General features: G+C 52.9%; 1 protein-coding gene and 1 long non-coding RNA gene across 3 annotated transcripts; both read right to left on the reverse strand.

Moving 5' to 3' along the window:
* Nucleotides 1–5005: 5005 nt before the first annotated feature.
* HLX (H2.0 like homeobox) lies at nt 5006–12003 on the reverse strand. Of its 2 annotated transcripts, XM_090135020.1 has the most exons (4): nt 9299–10879; nt 8832–9011; nt 8254–8438; nt 5009–7459 (listed from the first exon to the last, which is right to left on the reverse strand). In XM_090135020.1, the coding sequence occupies exons 1-4, from the start codon at nt 9876–9878 to the stop codon at nt 7121–7123; spliced, it is 1284 nt and encodes a 427-aa protein (XP_089991146.1). In that variant the 5' UTR covers nt 9879–10879; the 3' UTR covers nt 5009–7120. The 2 variants fall into 2 exon arrangements, with proteins under 2 accessions (XP_089991147.1, XP_089991146.1); XM_090135021.1 differs by lacking the exon at nt 8832–9011 and having other exon boundaries at nt 5006–7459; nt 9299–12003.
* A 2104-nt stretch (nt 12004–14107) lies between these two features.
* Nucleotides 14108–15932, reverse strand: LOC149918875 (uncharacterized). Its single transcript, XR_016464625.1, has 3 exons — nt 15537–15932; nt 14908–15173; nt 14108–14598 (listed from the first exon to the last, which is right to left on the reverse strand). It is a non-coding gene; the product is annotated as an uncharacterized LOC149918875 (long non-coding RNA).
* Nucleotides 15933–25839: the final 9907 nt, after the last annotated feature.

Here is a 25839-nt window from a genome sequence, read left to right on the forward strand (position 1 = left end):
GCTGAGTAAACACACTGAGCCAGCATCGCTAACCGCTGCTCCAGCAGGAAATCCATGCAATGAAAAAGTCATCAGCACAGCTTTTTTTTTTTTTTTTATCCATTCCTCTCATTCCTCAGATTGAATTTCTTTCCATGCCATTCTTTCAGCCCCCCCTTCACGTGGCTGTTTCCTTCAGAGCTGCAATATTGGCCACCAGCGAGGAAGAAAGAGCTGATAAATGATGATGCACCACTCTCATTATTCTGTAGTTTTCTCTGGGAGGATTTAGGCAGGTCCCGAATGCAAAGAAGAATTAGCTGAGCAGGTACGGAAAGGATGCAAAGTGAAATTCAAGACGCTAGAGAGCTGGGTTTCTCTGGAGGTCCAAATATCCCCTCCACCCGAAGGCAGGAAGGAGTGCTGCTCCTGCAGCAAGGAGAGCTTCTGGGAGTCTGGGGAGGGAGCTCCATCAAAGGAGTTATTTTCCTGTAGACCAGCGCTGAGCAAACCTTAATGGCTTTGTCCTGATTGAAGAATAAATCAGCTATTCATTTATGAGCCAAAGTGCATCTAGCAACCCTTCCAGTGTTCTACGAGGAGCAGTGTTTGTGTCCTTTTTGCTGGAGCTTGGTTCTTACCTATTACTTTTGCTAACGAGCTAAATATTCCCCTCAAAGCTTCATCGGCTGTGGCTTCACCAAAAAAAAAAAAAAAAAAAAAGAGTTAATTAAAAAAAAAGGCTGACCATGTGTTTCCAGCACATACACACACGTAGAGATCCACATGTACTGGAGATAAAGTTAAGTGCGAGCACATGGCTCTTGCTTGGAGGAGCCAAGGCACCATGTGAATGTTGTTAGTGCTGGGGGAGCCTGCATGGTGCGAGCAGAGGGGCTGGAGCGAGCGTGGCATTGGTGTGTGGGAATGGTGTATGGGGTGGGGATGGTGTTTGCAACTGGTGCATGGGACTCTGCACATAGCACTGGCACATCCCATTAGCTGGACCTCTTCTGAGCTGCTCCGGGTCACCCTGTTCGTTTCAATGGGAGCCAGCCTTGTAACAGCAGGCTGAATTATTTGCTTGTGCAGCTCTCCAGGCGCTGAAATATATGGGCTGCATTTAAGAAGATGAACCCCGCTGTGCCTTAGGCTGTGTGTACGCTGTTTGGGCAGAAGGTATAAATTGTAAAATAAGATGACAATATTAGCATCTTTCCTCAGCTTCCCCTCGCCGAAAGAAAACCGCAGAGGGAACACTATTCAAGCATTTCCTTTATGCTCATAAGTTAATCAAGGAGCATCGGGGAATGAGACGGTTTTATGGCTTTCCAGGAAAACGCGATACAACTCGCAGCCACTGAGTGGTTTTACAGTTACCCCTGCAAAGCGGGGCAAACAGAACGAAACAACAAATAACTAAAAATCCTCTCTCGAAGGCTGGTGGGAAGGCGGCGGGAGGGAAATAACGTGCTCGGGACCTCCGAGCTGGCCGCCTGGAGACGGATCGAACGGGATTGAAGGCGTGGAGCAGTGTGAGAGGGGAGCGTGCTCAACGTGTTGAGCCCGAAATGTACGAAAACGGAATCAAAATAGAATGCAAATTGGAGAAAATGGAATAAAAGCGAAATTTTAAAAAAGATCATTTAAAAACAAAGTTAAAAGAAATTAGAAAATAAACAATTTAATAATAATCGTAATAAGTCTCGGCTGTTTCAAAGCCGGCCAGCTCCAGACTCGGTGCCTTTGGCAGCCGCTGCCCTGCGCATCCCTCCTGCAGGCGGGGCTTTGTCGATCCCCGAGCATCCCGGGGGGGTCTTGCGGTGCCCCCTCTCTGTCTCCGTGCCCCGGGGAGGTGCGGGGGCTCCGGACACGGCCGCTCCCCGCAGGCAGCAGCTCCGAGCTCCGTTCCCCGCCCGATCCGAGGTTTGAGGGCCGAACGAGTTCACAGTTTACGCGCAGTAAAGCGTCAATACCGCGCTAATGGCCGCGGAGAAAAGGCTCTTCGCAGGGATTCTCATAAAAGCCCTTTATTTGGTATCCAGCGTTTTCTCGCAATCAATAAAGTCGACCGTTATCTCCCGGCGCATTTCGCGGGGAGGTTTATTGCCTGCGGGGCGGCTTAGGGCTGAGACAGGAGTGTACCATACAAGGAAGGGACTCCCGATCGCCTCGAATCCGAGGCTCGGATTCATAAAATAGAGCCATCCATTACGCTGCCGATATCTGGAGCCAGCAAACGTACACAGACCGTAAATCGCCGCCGGCGGGGAGCGGGCCGGGCGCGGGGCTCCGCCCGCCGCATTCCTCCCAGTGCCGGGCGGGGGGCGCGGGGGTCCCGGCCCATCCGTCAGCGCCGCGATGACTCCGCGATGCGGCAAATGGGCCCTGTAACGAGGCGGCAGCTGACAAGGCGGCGCGGTTATCCTGTCCGGATGATGCATAATATTAGGATTAGGGCTTAGATCATCGCATGCTTTTAAAATCATCACCGCTAACTGGAGGGGAGTTGAGGGGGGTGGCGGAAGGGGGAAAGTCCTGGGGGCTGCAGGGGGCAAAAGTTTCCGTGTGGATAATGATTATAGATGGAGGGATTTATGGCGAAGGGTGTGCACGCAAATAAATGCATCTGCTGCGGCCAGGGTGGGGGGAGACGAGCCACCCCTGCTTCCCATTCCCATCTCATCACCCCCATCCCATCACCTCCTCCACCTTTCCATCCCATCATCTTCACCTTATGGCCTCCATCCCACCACCCCCATCCCACCACTCTCAACCCATCTCCCCTGTTACACTCTCCACCATCTCCATCCCTTCATCCCCAAACCATCACCTCAATTCCATCATCCCCATCCCCTCACCTCTTCCCATCCCATAACTTCCACCCCCATCCCACCACTCTCATCCCGTCAGCCCCATCGCCCCTATCCCATCATTCCCTCTACCATCCCATCCCATCACGTCCACCTCATGACCCCCATCCCACTTATCCTCATCCCATCACCACCATCACATTCTCCACCACTCCCATCCCACCCCCCAAACCATCATCCCCATCCCACCATCTCCAGACTCACTCCCATACCATCCCTGCACGGTCCTCATTCCATCACCCCCATCCCCATCCCATCACTTTCATCTCCATCCCACCACTCTCATCCCATCAGCCCCATCACCCCTTCCACCATCCCCTGTATCAGGCCCCCATCTCCATCACTTCCAACCCAGCACCCCTATCACCCCCATCCCCCACCCCGGGTAACCTCCCCCCGCGGTGCCCGTCCCATCTCGGGCAGCCCCGCAGCTCCTGCCGCCGAGAGCCGCTACGGGCAGCGCGGGCCGGGAGCGACGGCCCTGGGAGCGGGAGCGGCGATGGCTGAAACCCTTGATTTGGGGTTTGCCCGGAGGCTGGGGGTGGAGGAGGGTGGCCCGGGTTTTTTAAGGCAAGCAGAAATTTGATTATAGCGTACGGCAGCGCTCTGTGATTTGCGGCGAGCGGATTTCATTAACTGCGGCCCTTTGAATCCCGGAAAACCCGGGCAGGGCCGCAGGGCCGGGTACGAAGGTGACCCCGAGGGCGGGCAGCGAACGGGGGCTCCGGGCCGCGGCGCCGGCGGCTCCAGGCTGCGGCGGTTGCGGAGCGGCGCGTCTCCGGGCACGGCTCCGGGCACGGCTCGGGCTGGCCTTCGTCGGGATCCGGCACCCCTCTGTCGGCCCACATCCGACCCCGCCACCTGCTCCGCCGGCGGGCAGAAGGGGTTCGCCAGCCCGGTTGCCGGTTCGGTCCGCTTTTGGGGTCCGGCTGCCGGGAGAGCGCCGGGGCCGGAGCACAGCCCGCCCCGTCGGGGCTCGTAGCTCAGCTGCGGGAGCGGTACCGGCTCTAATCGCCGCCAACGAATGTCACCGGCAGAAGGAAAAACAAAAACTGCCTCCAAAGATCGCGGAGCAGATTTTGGCAAGGCTCCTAAAGACACCAATTAGCAAAGGCTAAACCCATTAATGAAGTGGCGGCTCTCTGGTTTCAGCCAGGTGGCGCGGATCAGAGCGGCCGTATCTGCCGAGCAGAGCTGCGCTCCCCTCCAGCCGGGACCTCACAGCGAACCTCCACATCAATAACGCTCTTAATGGAGCTCATTAGGGCCTGGGCTGAGGGAGCGGGGGGCAGCGGAGCGGAGGGCAGCGCACGGGGGGCTCAGGGGGACCCCCACCGCCGTCTCTGTGCGGAGCGGAGCTCGGGGCTCCCACCTCTGCAAAGAGACTGGGGTGAAGGTGGAGGGGGGAGAGTATCTCCGCTTCGTTTGGGAAAAAGGGAAGATAAAATAAGAGAAGGGAAGAGGAAAAGGAAAGCTCAGGCCGAGGTCCGCGCGGATGTCGAGCCGGTGGAGGTGGGCTGTGACAGGAGCCCTCAGATTTCTCCCCTCGGAGGCTCTCCGGGTCCGCAGCCGGGAATGCGCACAGCCAGCGCCGCGCCTGAGTTATAGCCGAGGGTTCGCTTTATTTGAGTTCGCTGCTGTTTATTTAAGAAAGTGAATAAAGGTTTTGTGTAAACAGCCATTATTCCCGATGAGCGCCTCGCAGCAGTGAGGAGGGGGCGGTTTTGCAGCGGGGCTGCGGCAGGAGCTGACATTTGGGGCTCGCAGTTTGTCTCGCCGACGCCAGGCAGTCCCGAGGCGCGGGCTGCAGCAAAGCGCCGCGTGTGAGCGCGAAGCGGCGATGCCGAGAGGAGCGGGGCCTGAAAACAATTATTTTTTAAGACATCAGCCGAAGACCAACGTTAAAATAATACGCAAATATTTTCCTAAAGAGCACGGCGGGAGGAGAACGCGGGGTTCGCCGCCGCTGGGCCCGGGGCCGCGGGCGGGGACCCCTCTCGCCCTTCCATTAAATTTTAAATATTGCCTCTCTTTCTGTCTCTCTCTCTCTTTTTTTTTTTTTTTTCTCCCGTTAACGTGACCATTCCCATTTCCGAGGCTTCCTGGAAGTCTTTTCGGAGCTGAGAGAGGTTTCAAGGAAGAAACTGGGAGAGAAGAACAGGATCTCGTTGCGCATCGTAATAGGGGGGGGGGGGAACGAGGGCTCATTGCGATGCTGATCTCGAGCCGCAGCCGGAAGGACTCGGAATGTCGAACGCGGCCGCGCATCGGGAGCTGCGCCTCGGGGTCCGGTGGCCCGGAGCCGCCCCCGGTCCCGTCGTTCTTCGGTTCCCCTCCACGGAGGCAGCTACGCTCTGCTCAGCCATCCCTGCGCTGCCCCACGGCCCGAAATCACAGAATCGGTCATAGAATCATAGAATATCCCGACCTCACTGAGCCCTCCCGGCCGACCGCGGCCCTAACCATTGTATGGTCCGAATTTGGCGTGCGTCGCGGAGGGGTGTTGGGGAGAAACCGGCCTCGAGCCCGAGTGTTGGGGCAGTTGGAGAACAGGATCCGCGGGGCGATGCTCGGCGCTCCGCCTTCAGAGGCGACCACGACAGCCCGAATCCGCTCGTGTTGGCAAAGCTGCGAGAAATAAAGCAAACAAAAAGGGACCCCCCGGGCTTGCTGGGACCTTTCTCCGGATGGTTGCAGCACCGCGTTACGGACGGCTCACGGGCTGCCGCACTCCCGACGGTCCCCGCACCATTATCTCAACAACTGGGCTCCCTCCCCACTTGGGACGGGCACAGCCACGCCGCTTTCCCCAGAGCCACGTACGTGGCTTTGTCCACCTGCCCGACGGCGCGCACAGCCGGGGCATGCTGCCTGTAATGTTTTAATGTCTTCCTTTCTCCTCTGGAGAGGAACACCGTTATTCTCCCGGAGGCCGCCCGAGCTGAGCGGGCCCCAAAACCGGAGCGATGCAGGGAGATTTTTGGCCCTTCTGTTTGGCTGTGGGCATCACACGGGGCCCTTTTCCTGAGGCGGAGGCGAAGAGCAGCTGTCCCCGACGAACCTCTCCCCCCCAGCAAAGCCATCGGGGACGCCCTACTCGCAACCCCTTCCCTGACGCACAGAGATCCAATGGAAACGGCACCGCAGGCGCTGCGCGCATCCACGGGCGCAGCGGCACCGTTGAAAATCGCTTTGTGCGCCGTGACTCTGCTCGCTCGTTTGCACCTTGTTTTCTGCCTCTCTCATCCCCTCCTGGCCCACCGCAGCCCTCCCGGCTCGCTCTTTGCCCTGGCTCAGTTTTCCCCACAATGATTTTTGCCGACGGACACTCGAAAGTAGCACTGCCTCCTCTGTGCACTCTTCGCCCGTGACGTCATACCGCGCTCCCCGGGCCACGCAGTGACAGCGTGACGTCACAGGGCGCTACCACCTCAACCCCCTTCCGAGACAGCTCCCTCCCACCCCCGGATGCGGTTCGTCTGTAGGGACGATCCTGCACCAAAACCCAAAACCTCCCCAAGATATCCATGTCCGTAGGCGCGCGCCGTCGAAGCTGCAAACGGAATTGGCGATTTTCTCGTCCAAGCGCAATTTTGCGTAATGAAATCCGGTTGTTGTCATCACCTCCGCTCGCGGGGGAAGGGGAAAAAAAATTAAAAAGGCGAAGAGGGGAGTTGGAGGTGAGGAGCAGGCGATGGGCAGCCCCGCGGCCTCAGCCTAGCCAACAGATGGACGTGGTTACAAACCATAGCAAACATTTTATTTACAGGAGATAGATAGATAGATAGATTTCTATATTTTGTCAGTGCAGTATTTCTCGGTCGGATTATTCGAAGCAACACGTCGCAACCCAGGAGGATGTCGGCAAAAATACTTCACATTGTAAATTGTTCAGGAGTGGGGGAGTTATTTCGGAGCGCAGTCCCTCACTCGGATTTTTCCAGAGAGGGAAGGGGCGGGAGAATAAAATTAAAAAATAATAATAATAAAAAAACAAACCTCAGGGGGAAAAAAAAACAAAAAAAAAACAAAACCAAACAACGACAACGAGAAGTCCCGCTCTCTGTCCCGCGGCCGGGCCGCACTCTCTCCGTCCGGGGCAGCGCTCCCTCAGCCTGGAGCCGCAGCTCCCGCCCCGCGGCCGCTCCCCTCCGGGCCGAGCCGTGCCGTACCGCGCGCGGGGTCCCGCCCGAGCCGCGCTGCCGGCCCGCGGCGGGGAGGAGGCGTTCAGTCGGCGCGGAGCTCCGGCGGCGTCGGGGCCGCCCCGTCTATAGCCCCTCGGGGCTGGCTGCGGCGGGCGGCGGGGAGGGGAGGCCGGGGCTGGAGGAGGGCCTGCAGCCCCCGGCCTGGGGCTGGCTCTGCTCGGCGCCCTCAGTCCTTTCCGTGTCGCTGGGGGCCATGTCGAGCGAGTCGGGATCGCTGCTGTCGCTGTCGCCGTCGCCGTCGGAGCGGCTGGGGCTGCGTTCGGGCTCCCCCGCGGCGGCGGGCGGCGGGACGGCCCTGGGGGCCGCGGGTTCGGGCTCGGGCGGCGGCTCCTTGTCCTTCTGGGCCTGGGCCTCTTTGGAGTGCCGCCACTTCATCCGGCGGTTCTGGAACCACACCTTCACCTGCGGCCGCGCCGCTCTCAGACGGGCTCACGGGACCGCGCAATACCCGCGCAGAAACCGCGCAGCGCCGCGGGAGTGGGGCAGCGCGGGGAGGCATGGCGGGCCGCCCTCATCTTCCTCATCCCCATCCCCATCCTCATCCCCATCCCCATCCCCATCCCCATCCCCATCCCCATCCCCATCCCTATCCCCATGCCATCCTCATCCTCCTCTGCCTCCACCTTTACACCACGAGGGTGATTTTCTTATTATTTATGGCTTTCTTTTTCATTACTATTTGCGTGTTTTAATAACCACTCCCGGGTTTGGATTACTATTTTTTTTTTTCAGAGTTTTCCTTTTGTTTCGTTTGTTTGTTTGCTTTGTGTTTTGTTGTGGGTTTTTGTTATTGGTGTTTTTGTTTTTGTTCTTTTCCTCTCCTTCTCCTCCTTCTTCCTGGAAACTCAGGCCCTTGCTCAACAAACCACAGAGTTATACAACTCCGCGGGCCCTCAACAGCGGAATCATCGCTGAGCGGCACTTAATGGCTCCGTTTGAGGCAGAGCTTTCGCTTCCCTTCGCTCAGGGATTTCACAACGCGGGGAGGAAGAGATTTAGAGGGGAAATAAAAAAGAAAAAACGGGGAAGGGGCATTAAAGGTACTACTCTTCCTCGGAGCTAAGTGCCTCCCCGGTGCTCGGCTCGGAAAAACGTGCGGGGCCGCAAAGGAGAAGCGAAGGGAAAACGGTCTCCGGTTCCCTCCCCGCCCTCGATATCCCCCCCCTCAAGCGCAGCAGGGAGCCCTCACCCCATACCTGGGCGTCCGTGAGCCCCAACATCGCGGCCAGCTGCTTGCGGTCCGGCTTGGTGACGTACTTCTGTATTTCGAAGCGCTTCTCCAACCCTTTCCTCTGCAGGTTGGAAAAAACGGCCCTGGACCACGAGCGCTTTCTCTTGTAGGTCTGAGGCAGCGTGTCCTTGGTCAGCACCGCGTACGGCCCTGTGGGGACAGACGGACGGACACGGGGCGGCCCCGTTAGGGTTCAAGCAGGGACGGAGCCCGCAGCCCACAGCCCTCAGCCCACAGCCCGTAGCCCGGCGCAGAGCGGCCCTGGCTGCCGTCGGGGGTCTTCCGCTGCCGTCGGGGGGCTGCCCGAGCGTTTCCCACTCCCTCCCACCCCATTTCTCCGGGCTCTCGCTACGGGACGGGGCGAAGCTGGATCAGGCCCTGAAGCGCTCGTCCTCCCCCCATGGGGCGTCCCAAACCCGAGCCTCGCGAAGAAAAAAATCATATCATCGTTATATCATTATATAAAAAAAAATAGTAACCATCTCCAGCGTTTATAAACGCGAGTCCCTGCGGGCCCGGTGCCACGGGGGGAGCGAGATGTACCTGGAAAAGTGTCCTGAAACTGGTGCTGAACTGAGCTCCTTGGGGCCGTGTTTAGGGGCCCCAGAAGGGCAGAGGCCTCGTTAATGGGCTCTAGAGACGCGAAGAACTGGCCGGCGGACGGCTGCAAGGCGGGGAGGTGAACCCCGGCCTGGCGGCTGGTACTTAATAGCGAGGTGAGATCTGCGAGCACAGAACAAGGAGAGCGCGGTTACGGCGCGGTCGGGCCCCGACGGAGCGAACGGAGCCCCGCGGCCCCGCCGTGCGCTCCCTCCTTCGGGCTGCGGGGGGAGGCCGCGGCTCTGCCCGCCTCGGCTTCGCTACATGGAGGCTATCGCTATTTCCAAGGGGGTGCCGCCGCGCGGGATGCGGGAGAGCCCTCGTTCCCCGCTTTTCTCGGTGTAAAGCCGCGGGGACGGGGAAAACAACCCAGCGCCGAGCACGCAAAGCGGACGCGGCGATTTCTCTACCTCTCAGCGTGTTGCCTTCCTTCACTTTGGGGTCAAACTCCGCCGACAAAATGCGGTCGATGCCGAATTTCAGGTCCTTGCTGGCGGGCGCCGGCGCCGAGCCGCCCGTGTGGCCCCCGGGTCCCCGCGCCGGGGTTCCCCCTCCTCCGCCCGGTGCGGCCGCCGCCGCCGCCGCCGCGGGGTTGCGGTGCTGCGGGGCGCGGTGGTGGTGCGGGGGGTGGAAGGCGGCGGAGAGCGGCGAGAGGCGAGGAGGGAACGCGGCGGCGGCGGCTCCGGAGGGGGCGTCGGGGGCCACGACGGGCGTCGGCCGCAGCGGGGAGGCGGCGGCGTGGAAGGGGCCGCCGGGAAGGATGGAACCGAGCGCGGCTGCGGCGGCCGCTGGCAGCCCGGGCGCTGCGTCGGCGGGTCCGGCCGCCGCTTCTCCGCCGGCGTGCAGGATGTCGGCGATGCAGAAGGACGGCTTCTTGGCCGCCTCCAGCGGGAAGCAGCCTCCGGCCGCCGGCCCCGCCGCCGAGCAATACGCCGCTGACCAGAGGCTGAAGTTGGAGGCGTAGAAGGGGGCCAGGCCGGCCGTGTACATCCTGCCGGCGGCGGCCGGGCTGCGTGCCCGGGGAGCGGCTCAGCTGCCGGGAGCGCGGCGCGGGGCTGCCCGCCGGCCCGCGGGCATGGGGAAGGATGGCGGGGGCGGCTACGGGGCAGCGCTTGCCGGAGGGGCAGGGAAAAATAAAGTAAAATAGGGGAAAAAAAACTTAAAGGGAGGGAAAAAAAAAAAAAAAAAAAAAAAAAAGAAAAGAAAAAAGGAAGAAGTCCCCAAAACTCGCGGCGAGAGGCAGAGAGCGAGCGGCCAGCGCGGGAGAGCAGCGGCGCAAAGAAAACAAAACAAACCCCCTTTCTCGCGCCGGGGAAAAAATGCACCCCTCCCTCCCCAAACTTTCTCTGGCAGCGGTTCCCGGACCCGCCGCAGCCCTCGCTCCCGCCGCCCCCCGCCCGCCCGCGCCCAATCCGCTCTCCGCGGGGCCGGAACGCACCGCCCGCCGACACGCCCCGCGTTGCCGAGCCGGGATGGGCCGCGCTGGGCCGTGCTGAGCTGTGCTGGGCCCGTGCTGGGGCCCGCAAGGTGTGTCCCGCGCCCTCACCCGCAGTAACCCAGGCGGGACAGTCGTGGCCGGTGACAGCCGCAGCCTCAGAATGACACACGAGGCCGGGCCGTTCCGTGACACGTTGCCCACAGCCATGTGCGCAGCGTGCGTCTGCGGGAGGCCGGAGCTGCGCGCCTTGGTGGCATCTCCGTGGGTAGGACTTCAGGGGGCACTCCGCCCGCTGCTCGGGCATCGTTTCCACCTCAAGCCCGATTCGTAATTTTGGAAAATTTGGCATCCAAATGACGCCTATTTTGTTCTTTTAGAATATTGCCCCAGGCTTCGGTCGCTGGAATGTTTGGGAGACAAACCCATCAGCGCGTGTGTTGTGCTGATATACAGTGCCCACGTCTCTCCCGAGATGGTGCTGGGAAGACAATAGAAATAAAAACAGAAATAGAAACGGGAATAAAAATAGAAATGAAAACAATAACAATACAATTAAAAATAGAAATAGATATACAAATTTAAACACAAATACCGATGAAAATACAAACGGGATACATATAAAGAACATTTTTAATTGTCGTTTCCACAAACGGAGACGCTGTGAGCAGGTCTGGAGTTGTACGGTTGCGGATTTGCTTTGGATTGGTTTCGAAAAATTATGATTAGTTTTGAAAATAGCATTCAAAATTCGGCGCCTTCCCAGGGCCTGACGGCGGAACGGTCCCCTTCCGCAGGTACGGGGTGGCCGAGCTTTGTGCTCGAGGCCGAGCGCGCTCCCAGACGGGAACGGCTTTGGTTTGCGTTGGGTTTTATCAGCGCCGTTGAAATAGAAACGATAATAAGCACTGCTGAGCCGTGTCCGAAAGCGAGGGGAAAGCGAGACTGGCTCGACTCTGAGCTTCTCCCGTATCCCCCTTCCCCGCATCCCCCCGCGCTGCCGGCCCCGTTGCTGCTCTGCAGCTCTCGCTCCGGCCCAAACGAGTCTTCGCCCACCCTTCGGTCCGGCGCCCCGGCCGGGTCGTGCCCCCCACCGCTGCGCACGGTGGCAACGAACGCCGCCACCCCCGCCCCGTCCTCTCGCGGGGGGAAATTCGGTCATCGCTGCACCGACAACGAGGACCGCGTATGTATCGGCAGCAAAGGTGGATCGCTGCTTTTGTTCGGTTGTTTTCCCCCTTTATTCCCGGAGTCCGGAGCACTGCCCGCTACCCCCGGGGCGCGCAGCTTTGCGCGGCCGCGCAGCCGGTGCGCAGCGGTGCCCGAAGGCTGCAGGAAGCGCGGGGCTCGGCTGCAGCCCGGGTCATCTCCTGTTTTTTCGAGAGGTTCCAACTCGGACTAAATGAGCGGATGTGCCTGCGAGATTTGTCCTAAAATAGAAGCGGCTTCAGTATTTTAGGATACAGCAGAAATCCTTATTTCTTCCGGAGAAAAACTTCATAATGAGCGCGAGCACTTCCCTTTTCAATATTTGTGCAACTTTATCTCGACCAGCAAGTTGCTTGGGTGACGCAAATCCGCCCTTGTGTATTGCAACTACAAAAATAAATGCGAGGAAATCAATTCCCTTCTAGCAATGAAAACACAAATATACAGCTGCGACTTTCCCCTTTAATCTCCCTTTCCGAGGGACTCGAGAAGGAGGCGAATGGACTGGAGATGATGCGCTTTTTTTTTTTTTTTTTAAGCGGGATGAAGTCTCGAAGGACTTTTATTATTGTTTTTATTTTATTTTTATTTTTTTCCTCCGATGCCGAGCGAAGAGGAGGTGGAGAAGAAGCTCGCGAGCTCCGCACGCCCGCAGCCGGGCGCACCCCGCGCCGCCGCCGCTGCTCCTCGTCTCCGCTCCCCGCTCGGAGCATCCCGTCATGGGCCGAGTTCCCCGCACCCCCCCCCTCTCCAGCTGCCCGGGGCCGGGCCTCCCTCCGCCTCCCCGCGTTGCACCCCGGCGCCCTTTCTCTTTTTTAGGCTTAAATACATCTTTTTTGTTGCTGTTCTGTCTATACCTACGGTATACATCATTTGCTATACATCAAAACTCCCGCTTTCTCTAGAGGACTTCATTTTTCAATCGCATCGCGCGGCCCTTCGGATCCCCCTGGTGCGGCGCAGCCCGAGCACCCCCGGCCCCCCCGGCCCCCCCAGCCCACGGCCGCGCTCTGCCGCCACCTGCCGAGGGCACAGCGCCGGGGCTGCGCGCTGCTCCGCGCCGCTCCACCACGGCACCGCTGTGCCACGGCCCTTCGCACTCCTTCTTTCTTTCTTCCCTTCTTCCTTCTTCCTTTTTTTCCCTTCTTTCTTTCTTTTCTTTCTTTTTCCTTCTTTCTTTCTTCCTTACTTTCTTTCCATCTTCCTTTCTTCCCTCATTCATTTCTTATTTTCTTTCTTTGTTTTTTCCTTTCATACTTTCTTCCTCCCTTCCTTCCTTCTTTCTTTCTTCTGTTCTTTTCTTCATTTTTTTTCTTTCTTCATTTTTCTCTTTCTTTCTTTCTTTCTTTCTCTCCTTCTCTTTCTTTTTTTCCTTTTCTTCTTTTTTTTTTTGTTCATTTCTTTTTCTTCCTTTTCTTCATTTCTTTTTCTTTCTTTCTTTTCTTCATTTCTTTCCTTTCCCTCCCTTCCCTTCCCTTCTTTTCTTTTTTCCTTCTTTCTTCATTTCTTTGTTTCCTTTATTTTTTCATTTCTTTTTCTTTCTTTTCTTCCTTCCTTTCTTCCTTCCCTTTTTTCTATCTTCTCTTTCATTCTTCATTCCTTTCTTTCTCTTTATTTTTCATGAAAACCTGCAGCTACATCAATCCTATTTTTAAAAACATCAGGGTAATAACTAGCATCCCCCAGCCATGGGAAAGGAAGCTGTGTGCTGCAGGACAGCCGGGTCAAGATGGTCCCTTCCTCAGGGTTTCCTTGCAGTTGGGTCAGGCAGTCCTTTGGCATGCCAGCCTTTGGGAAGCCCATTTTCAGACATTCAGAGCAGTGATCCTGTGGTGCTGTAGGGTTTGTGTTCAAGCTGCTCAAAGTTGAAACAGCAGTCTCCCAAATTTTCTCCAGCCCTGCCTGCCTGCTCCCTCCCCCAGGGGTGTCAGCATGCAGAGGATTAACTCCACCTGGAAGAAAAAACCTTTCTGCCACCATTCCCCAAACTCTCTGCTTCGGCAGGCTCCATGGCTTACCCCACCTGTGCACTGCCTGAAGATTGTCCCTGGGATTTTCCAGGCCACACAAGCTGAGAGGTCTGCAGAGAGCCCCTGCAATTAGCCCCGGCAGCTGATGAGAGGTGATGAGGCAGCAGTGCTGCCCCGCTGTGCTGTGCTCCTGCACAGCTGCCGGGATGCACACACCCAGCATGATTTAACGGGGCAATTGCCATTCCTAGAGCAGGACATTTTCCAATGGTTTCACTGGAGTAACTCCACCTAAATTCCCCATACTCATCTGGTTTGTGCTGTAGTGCCTCTTGCCATGGCCCCTGCAGTAGCAGTACCTTAAAGGTGCAATGCTTAAAGGACGTCGAGGGTTGAAGAAGGAGACACTAAGATGTAAGAAAACTCTGAGTAAGAAACAATCTACAGCTTCTTGCCAACAGCAGTCAGAAATGCAGGAACACTGGAAACAGAGCTATGAGAATGCAGGCGTATCTACAGCACAGGCAGCCCATACATGAATCCAAGATTCTAGAAGAAAATCACTTTGTAAAAGTAATTTTATCTGAGAGTAATTATTGGTTTTCTTCCAGCCCTCCTTCCATGCTCTCAATGGACTTAAGCACTGGTGGGCTTTAAAACAGTGCTTTCCTTTTTAGGAGCACACCTCTGCAGAATGGTGCCATTGCAGCCCTCAAAGAACCCTAATGGGACCCATTTGCCCAAAGGAGATGTGCCCTCTCCCCAGGCACTGCCCACTTGCTCTGTGCCTTGTGTGATGGAAACACAGTCAGTGGGCATTGGCCATGCATGGGGATGTCATTTCCCACAGTCCTTCTCACACATCATTCTGCATCCTGGTGTCAGGGGGCTGGATGCCCTTCACTTTGTATCTAAACAGTTATAAAAGGGCACTTTGATTTTACTTCTGCTAGAGCTCATCACCACAAGTTGTTGGCTATCCATCCTGCAGCAGTGAATTCCAAAGGTTTGGTACTGACAGTGTCTGCACTCACTGTCCTCTTCTCACTGCGTTGTCTCATTTCTCAGCTCCCCGAGGCACTCGTTCAACCTGGAACTGTGAAACAGGAAAAAAGAAGAGGCGTCCAGTTTTCCCTCTCATTTGTCACCGTTACTAACCCACATGTTTTTACCCTTGATCTTAGATGTACAGAACTTTTCCACGCTTAGAAGTTCTTTCCCAGCTCAGCAGCCCTCCTTCACCCCAGGCCTGTCTGAATGCTGCTGTGAGCACCAACATGCATCCCCTCAGCCCAACTCCACACAACACAGCAGCGAAAGCAATACTGCGCTGCAAGCGTTCCCAAATGCTAACAGAGCAGCACCCTCTAGTGCAAAAAAAATAAAATCTGCAAAACCATCAAACCTCAGGGTCGGCTGCTGGGCTGGGCTCAGCCACAGGGCTTTTCCCTTCTGTGCTCTGAAGGTATCCCAGGTTTCCTTCTCTTGGATCACCTCTCTGTGCTTTGTGCATCGGATGCTGGACATTTCCCAGCTCCCCAGCTTTGCCTTCATTCTTAGCCATTTCCATGGGTTCCATCATTTTTGGTTGGATATTAGCAGAAATTTCTTTTCAGGAAGAGCGGCGAGGCAGTGGCACAGGCTGCCAGTGAGGTGGTGGAGTCACCATCCCTGGAGGGGTTCAAGAACCACGGAGATGTGGCACTGATGGACATGGTCTAGAGAGGTCACAGGCATGGGCTGACAGTTGGGCTAAATGATCTTATGGGTCTTTCGAACCTTAATAATTACATGATTTTCAGGTTGAGGAACAAGAAGGACCTCATGGGCCCACCCCCACTGCACAGAGTGGGTGTGAGGGGCACGGGGTGCAGATGCAGAGTTGAGGCAGCAGAGCTGTGCCATGCCCCACACCCCTGTGACCCAACATGCATCGCAGGAGTTCATGCAAACATGGAGCTCCCTTCTCACACTCAAAAAATAACGTTAGTAAGCGGCTGCCTGAGATTTCATAAAAGTTAAAACTGAACATACCTGCTTAACCAGAGGTGGAAATGTTGTCTAAAGTTTCAAGGTCAGAGCTTCCTTTCCTTGAGAGCTGTGACTGAGGGAAAGGGAACAGATCCCCCTGGGACAACGTGGAGGCCAGGAGCCAGCACGTGCCCATGGTCCCACTCCTTGGGCTGGCACATCTGAATGCCCAGCTCTTCTCTGCACTGCATCTGGATACAGCTTCTGGGAGGGGTGGGGAAGGCAGTGGCTCTGATAGTTGCATCGAAACCCCGAACCTGTAGTGTTGGAGAGAAGGAACAGCTTTCTGCCTCCTCAGCCCCCATGCTGTATTTTACTATTTTCTTCAAATGAAGCAAACATTGTTATTTCCCCTTAGGTGTTCCTGGTGCAAGAGTCTTTCATTGAAAAATGGCTCTTCAATGCTAATGGGAATTATGCTCCTAGCATGATTTATATTAATAAGGCATGTGCAGTTCCTTCGTACACTCAGACCCAGATGGGAAATGGGATTTTTTTTTTGGTTCTTCCACACGGCATCTGATGAAGTGCTCCGAGCACACAATTTAACAAGCCATTCTCCTCTGGCCTTACAGATGAAAAATAGTCCGTTGTGTCAGCTCCTTAGATGCCTATTTTTACACCTTCTGTTTGTTCTTGGTCTGACGTTGTTAATCACAGTCCCACCAAAGCCCTATTGTTCAGCTCTTCAAGAAGAATGTTGTTATATTGACTGTTTGTGCGTCAGCCCAGCTCTCTCTGGAGCTGCACTTGGATGAAATTAGATAATTTCCATTAGTAGAACATGCATTATTGGTCCCCAATGCCAAATTGAAAAGAGAGCCAAGATTACTATTTCTGGCCATGTTCACCTCAGGAAGGAACCTTCTCAGCTTTAATGGGATTTTGCTATTGTTGGTTGCCTTCTGTTTGACACCGTGCCAGCAGGGTTAAAAATTGTTTAGAAAGCTGCATGAAATATAATAGAGCCCAAGCCATTTGCTGCAGCACATTCCAGCGTGATGTTTATTTTGAAAAAAAAAATTAAAAAAAAAAAAAAGGAAAAAAAAAATTATTGTCCTTGGCAGAAAAAAAAATCCCACTAAGGCAGCTCTCAGAACATACGCTTCTCGTTGCCGCTGTGTTTTCAAAAGTCTCTGCCAGCACTGGCACGTTACATACAGAGGTGATAAATCTAATGATATTTATAATGACCCACACGACTTGTGGAAGGGGACTGCAGGCACAGGCGGCATCATCTTGACAGGAAAATAAGCCAAGGGGTCCCAAAGAAAAAGGTCAAGACCCACATTTGTCAGTACAACATGTGTCTTCGTCCCCCGCAGCTCAGCCTTCCCATCTGTAACATGGGCCCATGCTCACACAACCACCACCCAAAGGAATCTGGAGATGGTGTTGGGATCTCTGCTCTGCCAAGGGAGTGGCCTTCCTCCCTCCGCTCCCCCCTGCACCTGGGGAGGTATTTCTTGGGCGTCAGCCTGAGAGTGGAGCTGGTGGAGCAAATTCTCTCCCCCAGGCTTACTACTGTTCCATATAGTACTGTTTTGTTCTACGAATGCCGTCCTAAAATAATTATTAATGAAAGCAGAGTTGACTTTGGAGCGAAAGTTTCCGGTTTCTTGGCATTTCCAAAGTGTGAGCTATCTAGGGGTAGTGAAATGAGGTACATTTTTTGGATGAGGTCAGGATCCAAAACACATTTTCCTTCCAGGCTCCTTTGGAGCTCAGAGCCAGACCCACCTTTACTGGACCCTTGTCTGTTCAAGCCCATAAGAAGCTGTGCAAATAGAACAGACACCCATCTTTAGGAAAATAAATACAGCCAGCGATCTTCAAAGCCTTTGGACAAGGATCTTCTCCACAATGCAAGTGCTATCATCAGGCTCTAAGCCGGAGCACTCTTTGTTTACATTATCCCATTGTTTGTTTCTATTTTAACCCACAAACATTGACTGACTGCAGAGCCTTGGCTTCAAACATCTGCCCAATAATTGGAAATATGACAGACGCTGACCCACACGTTTCTTTAGCACAAATCTGCTACCTGCCCTGCCTGAAGATGCTCCACCACCAACAGCTGCCCACAGAACCACGTGTGTCCCCCAGATCCTACACTTACTGCCCCGTGCTCACTACTGGCCCCACAGGCATCCTCTCAGGCCACGTCAGGGTGAGCTCTGTGGGTTCAGATGGTTCTCAGGTCCTTCTTCTCCATGCTGCTCCAACAGCACCCACCCCACAACAAGCTCCGGAGCTGACTCAACACGGGAAACATTCTGAACCGGAGGTAGAACAGAAAATAATCTGTGTTTACAAGGCTGGGGGAGCTCATCTGTACCCTGCCTATCTCCTCACATGAAGCATTTGTCTTCCCCACAGCCTTTTTTTATTTTTTTCCTTTTCACGCTGTGAAATGTTCATTGTCTCCTGCTAAGGCGAGCTTGATAAGGATCTTGCTGAGAGAGGCTTTTAGGAAAACCCGTTGCTCCAAAGAGGAACAAACCATTGTAGAGACAGCACTTCAAAGTCAGAGCAGTATCTTGTTTTTCTGCACCAAATAAATAAATAAAATGAAGATGAACAATGTGTTTCCATTTACGGGGGAGTGTGGGAAAATCCAGGTCTCATCAGACTGCAGGCAGAGCAGCAGATGCTGACTAAGAGACTAGAAATTGCAGACAGCAATTGAAGGAATTTGGGGTGAACAATGCCATGGACTGGGGCGGTGCTGTTGGCCTCAGACCCGCTCCTTTAGGTTCTGTTGGATTCACACGAGCAGACACGTGGCCTTGGTCAGACACATCAGTCTGAGGGCAGCGCGGGTTGGTCCAGCACACCCAGCCAGCGGTGGTGATGGTGGGATGCTGATACTGCAGCCCCACCCAGTGCCCTGAGCTCAGCCCAGCCACCAGCTGCTCAGGAAGGGGCACCCCAGCAACCCTTTAACACTTTGATTTATGGATAATTACCCTGTGTTTTTTTTCTTAGCTGGTGAGGAAGGGAGAAAAGAGCAGGAGAGATCCCATCCTTTGGTGCTGTGGGACTTGGTGCGGTTTTAATAATAACAACAAAATACTGAGGGGAAAAAAAAAATTGCAGCGTATCAGCATGTTTTTAAGGTTGGTGGGAAAAAAAAGACCTTCTGGTCCCAGTGGTATCAGCGAAGACAGCGTCTACTGGGCTCTGGTTCTTAAAAAGAAATCTGAGTCACGCAGTGAGCGCCCAGCTCAGCTCATGCTGGGAAGGGGAAGCCAGCCCAGCCCCGTGCCTCATTACAGCCTCTCCAAAATTAACACATCTTCAGAGCTGTGTTCTCTAATGAGACACGCGCTGCTGGCCCAGGAGAAGAGGGAGGAGAGGAAGAGACGTTTTGCTTCTGTCTCATTCCAAACCTGCTAAATTCAGCCCTGCACTTGCTGAAGAGAAGAATGAGACATCACGCTCCACCTGGCAAGATAGTTTTTCCCCCAGTCATCAAAGGCTGGAAAATGGGTATCTACACTTCAGGAATTTCTCTAAATAGGTGATGACAGTTACAGCCTTATTCACTTTTCCACTATTTTAAGATTTAAGTGAGTCTTCCAGCCTGCACTGCACTACCCATAGAAAGGCTGCAGTGCAAAGGGGGGAGCAGGCAGAGCCCCCCACATGTGGGGAGGGGTGCTGGGTGCACACACATGTATGTACGTACATTGGATGGGGCCCTGCACAGCCTGAGCAGGTGGGCAGCCCTGCCTATGGCAGGGAGTTGGGATTGGGTAGGCTTTAAGGTCCCTTCCAACCCAAAACATTCTACGGTTCTATGATTCTATGATACCTGCACAGGGAGAAACACAGCCTCTCTGGCCTTTTCAGGTGGCACTCATTTCTTCCCAGACCACGCTCATAAGATTTAGGATCAGCTGTAATGCTGCCTTTGGTTAGATGACTAAATGAAGGCTCAGATTCTCCTGACATGGTACAATTTAGAGGCTCATTCCTTAGGTTCAGCCTCACTGTTGGTGATCCACCCCAGGCACAAATAAGGATTCCTCTCGTTTATCCACCACAAGCACTTACCCTGAGAACATCACATTTTTCAGGAAAACTGGAAGGTGTCCATATTCAGTGCTGTCGAGAGCAAAACCTCGCACATTTACAAGCAGTTCCCAAGGTCAGACATTTCCACAGCAGCAATGTGGATGAGATACATGGGTGAGAAAGAGATGGCTTTAGTCACTGCCCCTCAGTTGGGCCAGGTTAAAGGAAAGTGCTGTTCTGTGGCTGAGATGAAGGCCTCGTTTCCAAAAGAAATCAGTGATATTGGCTGCTAACTACATCATCCAGTGGGGTCCATCCTAAAGGGATCTCAGTGGGACCCTCAACGGGCCGTCAGATTTTCTGAAGCATCAGCCTCTTTGAGTGTCACAACACAAACAGCACAAAAAGGAACCAGACAAAATGATGGATACTTAGAAATAAGGGAATAAAAAAAAAAAGATTGGTTGAGATTCTGCTTTTGTTTTTGCTTTGCATGTACCCATGCTCACAGACATAGGATGTCAGGATCCAGAGCAACACCCCCAGGAATGAGCCTGATTAGAACTCACTTCGGACCCATCTCGATAGGCACTCTATAATCTTTCTATTCATGACCAGTCCTCCAAATTTAAACACACATTTAAAAATAAATAGGGTATGGGTGATGCGCAGGAACAACTTGCTGCTTCTCTTTTTTATTATTATTACTACTATTATTTTAAATCAATGAAACAGCCTTAAAGAGGCCCCCTTAAACAAGCACAATTCATTTATTTTTCTTGGAAGCTTCCAGTGTTCTTAACTCCTTTTAGACACATGAGAGGCGAACGATAAAGTCAAAGCCATTATCTCTGTATAGAATATCTCTGCTGGCTGTGAGCCACACAGAGAGGAAAAGCAAAATGCAATAAAACCCACCGGAGCCATTGTGTGCAAGCAGGCCTGCGGCGAGCTGCTGGGAAGCCTGGCTGGGTTGAGGAGAGGTCTCTGGGTGGGGATGGGAGGTGAGGCAGGGTGCAGATGGGGGCAGCCAGAAATAAGGGCATATAAACAGGTCGTGAGAGAAATCCAGCTTTCATATGGACAGGTGCCACAAGTTCAACTCTACTTGCCCCAAGCCAGCGAGCTGCCCCCTCCTCTCTGCCATTCCTCAAAGAGTAGGAAATCCGCACTGCCATTTGCTCATCCCTCCCCACAGTGGGATGAGGGAGAGAACTGGAAACAAAATAGAACTCGTGGCTTGAGATAAAATCTATTTACTCAGACAGAAAAGGAAAATAGAAACAAAAATGCAGTGACAGAGGGTGTGATATACCCACTCAATGTTATGTTCTTTAGCCCAGGTGTCTATAAGGTTATATTTAAGATGAGTCCCACTGTCTGGCTCAATTCTTTCTGGGGTGCCATGTCACCACAAGACTTGCTTTTCAAGGCCCAGGATAGTGTTTTGGGCAGCAATACTGGGGATGTTTCCAGCCATTTGGTGGCTGCTTCCACTTGTGTAAACACAACGTGTTTGCCATGGCAAGCTTGTGGAAGCCTCTATACCAAAGAAGCTTTACCTGCAGAACTTGCTTGAGTACAACAGATTTCACATTCATGGATAACCTGTGCAGTAGCATCCATAGTCAAATACACTCCCTGATCCCTAGCCCCTCTATAGATTGCATCTCTTTCTTGATGGCCTGAAGCATCATTGGCCCATGTGAGCCAGTTCCATCCTAGAGGCTTCATCCACAACGCAACTCTACTCACCACTCACTGACTGATGCACAGCAACAACACACTGCCCACTGTCCAGCAGCCCACCAACAACACAACATCTGACCATCATCCACCAGTGTCCAACAGTGACTGCCTCCAGTCAACTCCCCACATCTTTATGGCCTTCTGCACGGTATCACGTGGTGTGGAATAGCCCCTTGCACAATTCACCTCATGGAGCAATGAGCTCTGGGCTCTTGGCTGCCCTGGGTACCACTGCAGGCCAGCAAAGCTATGCTTGCATTGCTGGCTCAGCCTTTCCACTGACAGCTGCACAGAGCAGGACATGGCAACTTGCTGGCCTCATCCTTACAGAACACCAGGCAAAGGTGCACCTGGGAAGGCAACAGTTTCATCTTGTTATCACTGCATCAGCAGAAATTACTCAGTGCCCTGAAAATGAAGTGATTCAAAGGCCTAAATTATTTAATTCAATTGCGGAGTTAATTTGTCTGCAAGAGAAATGTGAGATGCAAACTACCGACTGATTTATCATTCCATATCACTCCTCTACCTTGCTCAGGATAGACACCAGTAAGGCAGCAAATGGAAGAATGGGAATCACCCAGGGTTATACAGGATACACCTACTGAAGCCACCACAAAAATATTACCTTACTTGCTCATTTCCTTCGAAAAAGCGATTTGTACAGTGCTGCAAATTGTCTCTACACCTGATTCTGTCAAGGAAAGGTTTGAAATTGCCACTGTGAGCCTATATAGCTCACATACCAGCTGATTGTGGCTTTGGAATCACCCTGCTGGACTTCTTCAAATTAAAAAAAAAAAAAAAAGGCAGCAAAAGAAGCCAGAAAGAACATTTACATCACAAGTCACATCTGCTCCTGTAATTGCTTTCCTGCTGGCTCTTTGCAATGCAGATGAAAGCCTGCCAGAGCTGGTATCCAACAATGCAGCACGAGTCACCTCCCTGAAAGCTCCGAGCTTTCCGAAAGGGGAAAACGTGGTGCACAGCTGAGCCGCGGTGAGCTGCTGCAAGGACAGAGAAAATCAAGCACTTGGCTTAGAACATGTGCTTACAGATGGCTTCCAGGGAAGGAATGCTTGGGAACCTCCCCGGTGAGCTCCCTGTGTGTGTGCACAGCCCAGGCCACTGCCAGGCACTGCAGGAGAGGGATGCTCGTGTGACCCTCACACTGCTGGCTTCTGGAGGTTTAACACTGAGTTACACATCACCAAAAGATGAACAGTCCAACAGCAACAGCCATACCACGTGCCTGCATGACAATTGGCATGGCTGCCAGGATGCATTGTTTAAATGTAGGTCACTTAGAAAGGCACATAAAATCCAGCAGGAGATAGAGAATAAAAATGTAACATTCAAGTCATCTCAGAAGAAAATATACAGGATTAAAAAATTGTCTGCTGGGCAAGAAGGAGTGGTGCTTCTTTCACCTAGATGTGCAAAAATCTTGGACGACACAAAGCTACTTTGTGCCATAAACCCTAGGTTGGCTCACTCCTTTGCCTTTGTCTATTCACTGCCTCACCAGAGCAGAAATGTACCTCCAAGTGCAGCATTAATTTTTTTTTCCTTCCCTACACAGCAGGCACCACTCATGTTCCATATTTTTATTCCTTTGGGCAGCATTTGGTCACAATAGTGGTGGGCTTCCATTGCCCTTGCCAGCATCTATCATCCCCAGCACTGCACTGGATCCACATTCCAAGCCTTTCCTGGTGCTGGATAAAGTGGTGTCATTGCTGCTGTGTCTCCTGCAAGGAGAAGGTTTTGGCCACGTCCCCACATCAGCTGTTGGGAGCAGGCGGTGGTGACTTTCCCAAGCAGCTGGAAAAAGCATCTGCCAGGAGCACTGCATCCAGGCATTCAGTGTGACTTTTAGCACCAGGTCTTTGGGGAGCGATTTCTGTCAAGCCCAGAGCATCGATCTCATTTCATTCATCTTAATTTTCTGCCTTTACTTCAAGCAAATCTAAAAATTATTCCAGAACTATTGTTGTACAGACATATGATAAATCAGATGCTGAGAGGGGAGAGCACTGCCGTTCCCTGAGCCAAACACATTCCGTATATCCTGGATGAAGCTGGTGATCATCAGGACAAGCGTTACGTTTCAGCTTTACTCAGGCCTGAAGGCAGTGGATGGTGAGAGGGTCTCCATCTGGAGTCGTTTTATGGCACTGGGACAGTTTTCCTCCAGCAGCAGTCACTGCCTGCTAATATAAAAATACTTAGGAGAAAAAGCAATACATTTTATTAGGTTGGTAGGAGGGGGAAAAAAAGCTCTATTCAAGACATCCATTAAATTTTATGAATATCTCCAAAGAGATTTATTTTTATAACAACATTGAAGCAGAGGAATAAAACCCAAATTTCTTGACACTCACAATTATGATTTCTCACCAGTGTCTGCAGCCAAGCCCTGCTCACTTTGTCCTATGAATGGCCCCTCTGAAGGCCAGAATCCAGTTCTAGGTAGTGGGATGTCCCCATGGCTGACACGTGGGACACCTGGGCTCAAGCTTTGGAGCTGCCAATGGCTCCTTGCATCATCCTCTCTGCCCTTCTCCATGCTTCTGGCAACCTCCCCTCACAGGCTGGGGATGTTCAGACCAGCTCCTGCAGTTCAATACAGCCACACAGCCATCCCACCTCAGATCCCAGCCTACAATAACCAGACGCTGACTTATAGAATCATAGTATCACAGAATCATTAAGGTTGGAAAAGATCTCTGACATCATCATGTCCAACCACCAGCCTCTCCCCGCTATGCCAACTAACCACATGTATCTCCACAGCTCTTGAATCCTTCCAGCGACAGTGACTCCACCTCCTCCCTGGGCAGCCTGTGCCACTGCCTCTCCACTCTTTCTGAATTTTTTCCTGATATCCAATCTGAATCTCCCCTGGAGCAACTTGAGTCTTATCACTGTTACCTGGAAAAGAGGCTGACCCTCATCTCACTACAGATTTTGCCTAGAAGATTTGTATTGCTACCTAGCTAATATAATATACCTTTTATTTTGGTGTTAGTAAGCTGACCGCCCAAATGCCCATCTTTTTAAAACCCAAAAGATAGTAGAGCCCAATTCCCAGGCTCTACTATCTCCTGCAGCAGGAAGTTCCTCCACCCAAGCAGATATTGTACAAAAGTGCTTCCTCTAACCTGTTTCACATTTGCTACTCTTTAATTTTCTTGAATGCCCCTTTGTTCCAGTGCTATATAAATGGCCCCACCAACCCATTTTCCCTAGGCTATTTATTAATTTCGTTCCTCTCTTAAAAACCTAAATGTTCAAGAAGAAAAAATAAAAAAAAAAAGCTCCCCAGGAAATTGTTCTAATAATAAAAGATTAATATACTTCACGGTGTGGCCTTGTTGCAAAGAAAAATAACATAAAATGAGTCGAGCATCACTGAGCTGCCAGGACTGTGGATGAAGCAGACAGAGCCCTGTGCGGTGCAGGCATCCCAGAGGTGGCACAAGCAAGGCGATCCTCATGGCTGCAGATCCTTGCTGGATTTTACAGTCAAAGGAGAAGGGTGAGAGGAACCCACTGCAGAAGGAACAGGCTACTGAATGACTCAGATGTACCACAGCAGTGTCTGCTGGAGCAGGGACACAGCTGGGATGGCAGGAATGCATCCTTGCTGGGGCAGATGGCTGGGCTCCCAGCACTGCTCCCAGAGCCAGCAACCCAAGTCCCCAAGGGTGCCATGTGCCGTGCGTGGGAACTCAGGGAAATTCATATTTAAGGGAGGATGATTTTTCATCTGGCTGTTGTATCTCTCTGCTTCCATCTCCAAAGGGAAGCTCCACATACAATCAGCAAAACCACCCCAGCCCTAGGAATCGTGTCTTTCAAACTGCCCACAGACGCTTCTAGCTCCAGAGACACACAGTGCCCAGCTACCATGACTCCACGTCCCATTCTCCCAGATGAGCAAGGATTCCTTAGAGGCAGGTTTGGAAGCAGGAGCAGGCTGAAGCCATCCCCTGTGTCTGACTGCCCTCTACCCGACAGAGCAGGATGCACACCAGCAGCTCGCTGCAGCCAGCCCCATCACACCCTCAGAAACCAGTGCCTTCTATTATGAAAAAAAATGAAAAGAAACATGTCCAGCCCTTAGGACATACCCTGTCTAGTTTCTCAAGACTCATGCCACAGTGCCCTAAGTAAGGAAAATGTGCCATTGTGAATGTTTACAACATCTGATTTAGTGTTATGCAGCTTCTCTCAGCCATAAACCAGAACAAATACTCCAAGATTTATTACATCCTTCCCTCCAGGGCCTTAAGCAATTGTACTTGATTAACTCCACAGTTAAACAGCACCAAGCAGAAGCACAGCAGTTTTGCATCCAGGATTCCTAATAAGCAGACTCTTTTGCATGAGGATTTGGGCCTAAAACCGGAGAGATGAGCCTTCAAATACGTTGGTTGCTCCAAAAGTAATGCATCCTATTTACTTCCACGGAAACTACAACAGACACAAAGAGCACAATAACACTGTTCAACAGAGCAAATTCTCAGCTACA

Source organism: Phasianus colchicus, chromosome 2 (genome assembly GCF_987193195.1).
Source record: "Phasianus colchicus chromosome 2, bPhaCol1.hap1.1, whole genome shotgun sequence".
Taxonomy (NCBI): Eukaryota; Metazoa; Chordata; class Aves; order Galliformes; family Phasianidae; genus Phasianus; species Phasianus colchicus.

Bases quoted from the DNA above. Each gene is read 5' to 3' on its own strand.
- HLX (XM_090135020.1), bottom strand. From the start codon at position 9,878: ATGTACACGGCCGGCCTGGCCCCCTTCTACGCCTCCAACTTCAGCCTC. The intron at 9,012-9,298 runs GTAGAGAAATCG...CTGTGCTCGCAG, and splicing joins GGAAGGCAACACGCTGAGAG to ATCTCACCTCGCTATTAAGT. The intron at 8,439-8,831 runs GTACATCTCGCT...CTGTCCCCACAG, and splicing joins GTTTCAGGACACTTTTCCAG to GGCCGTACGCGGTGCTGACC.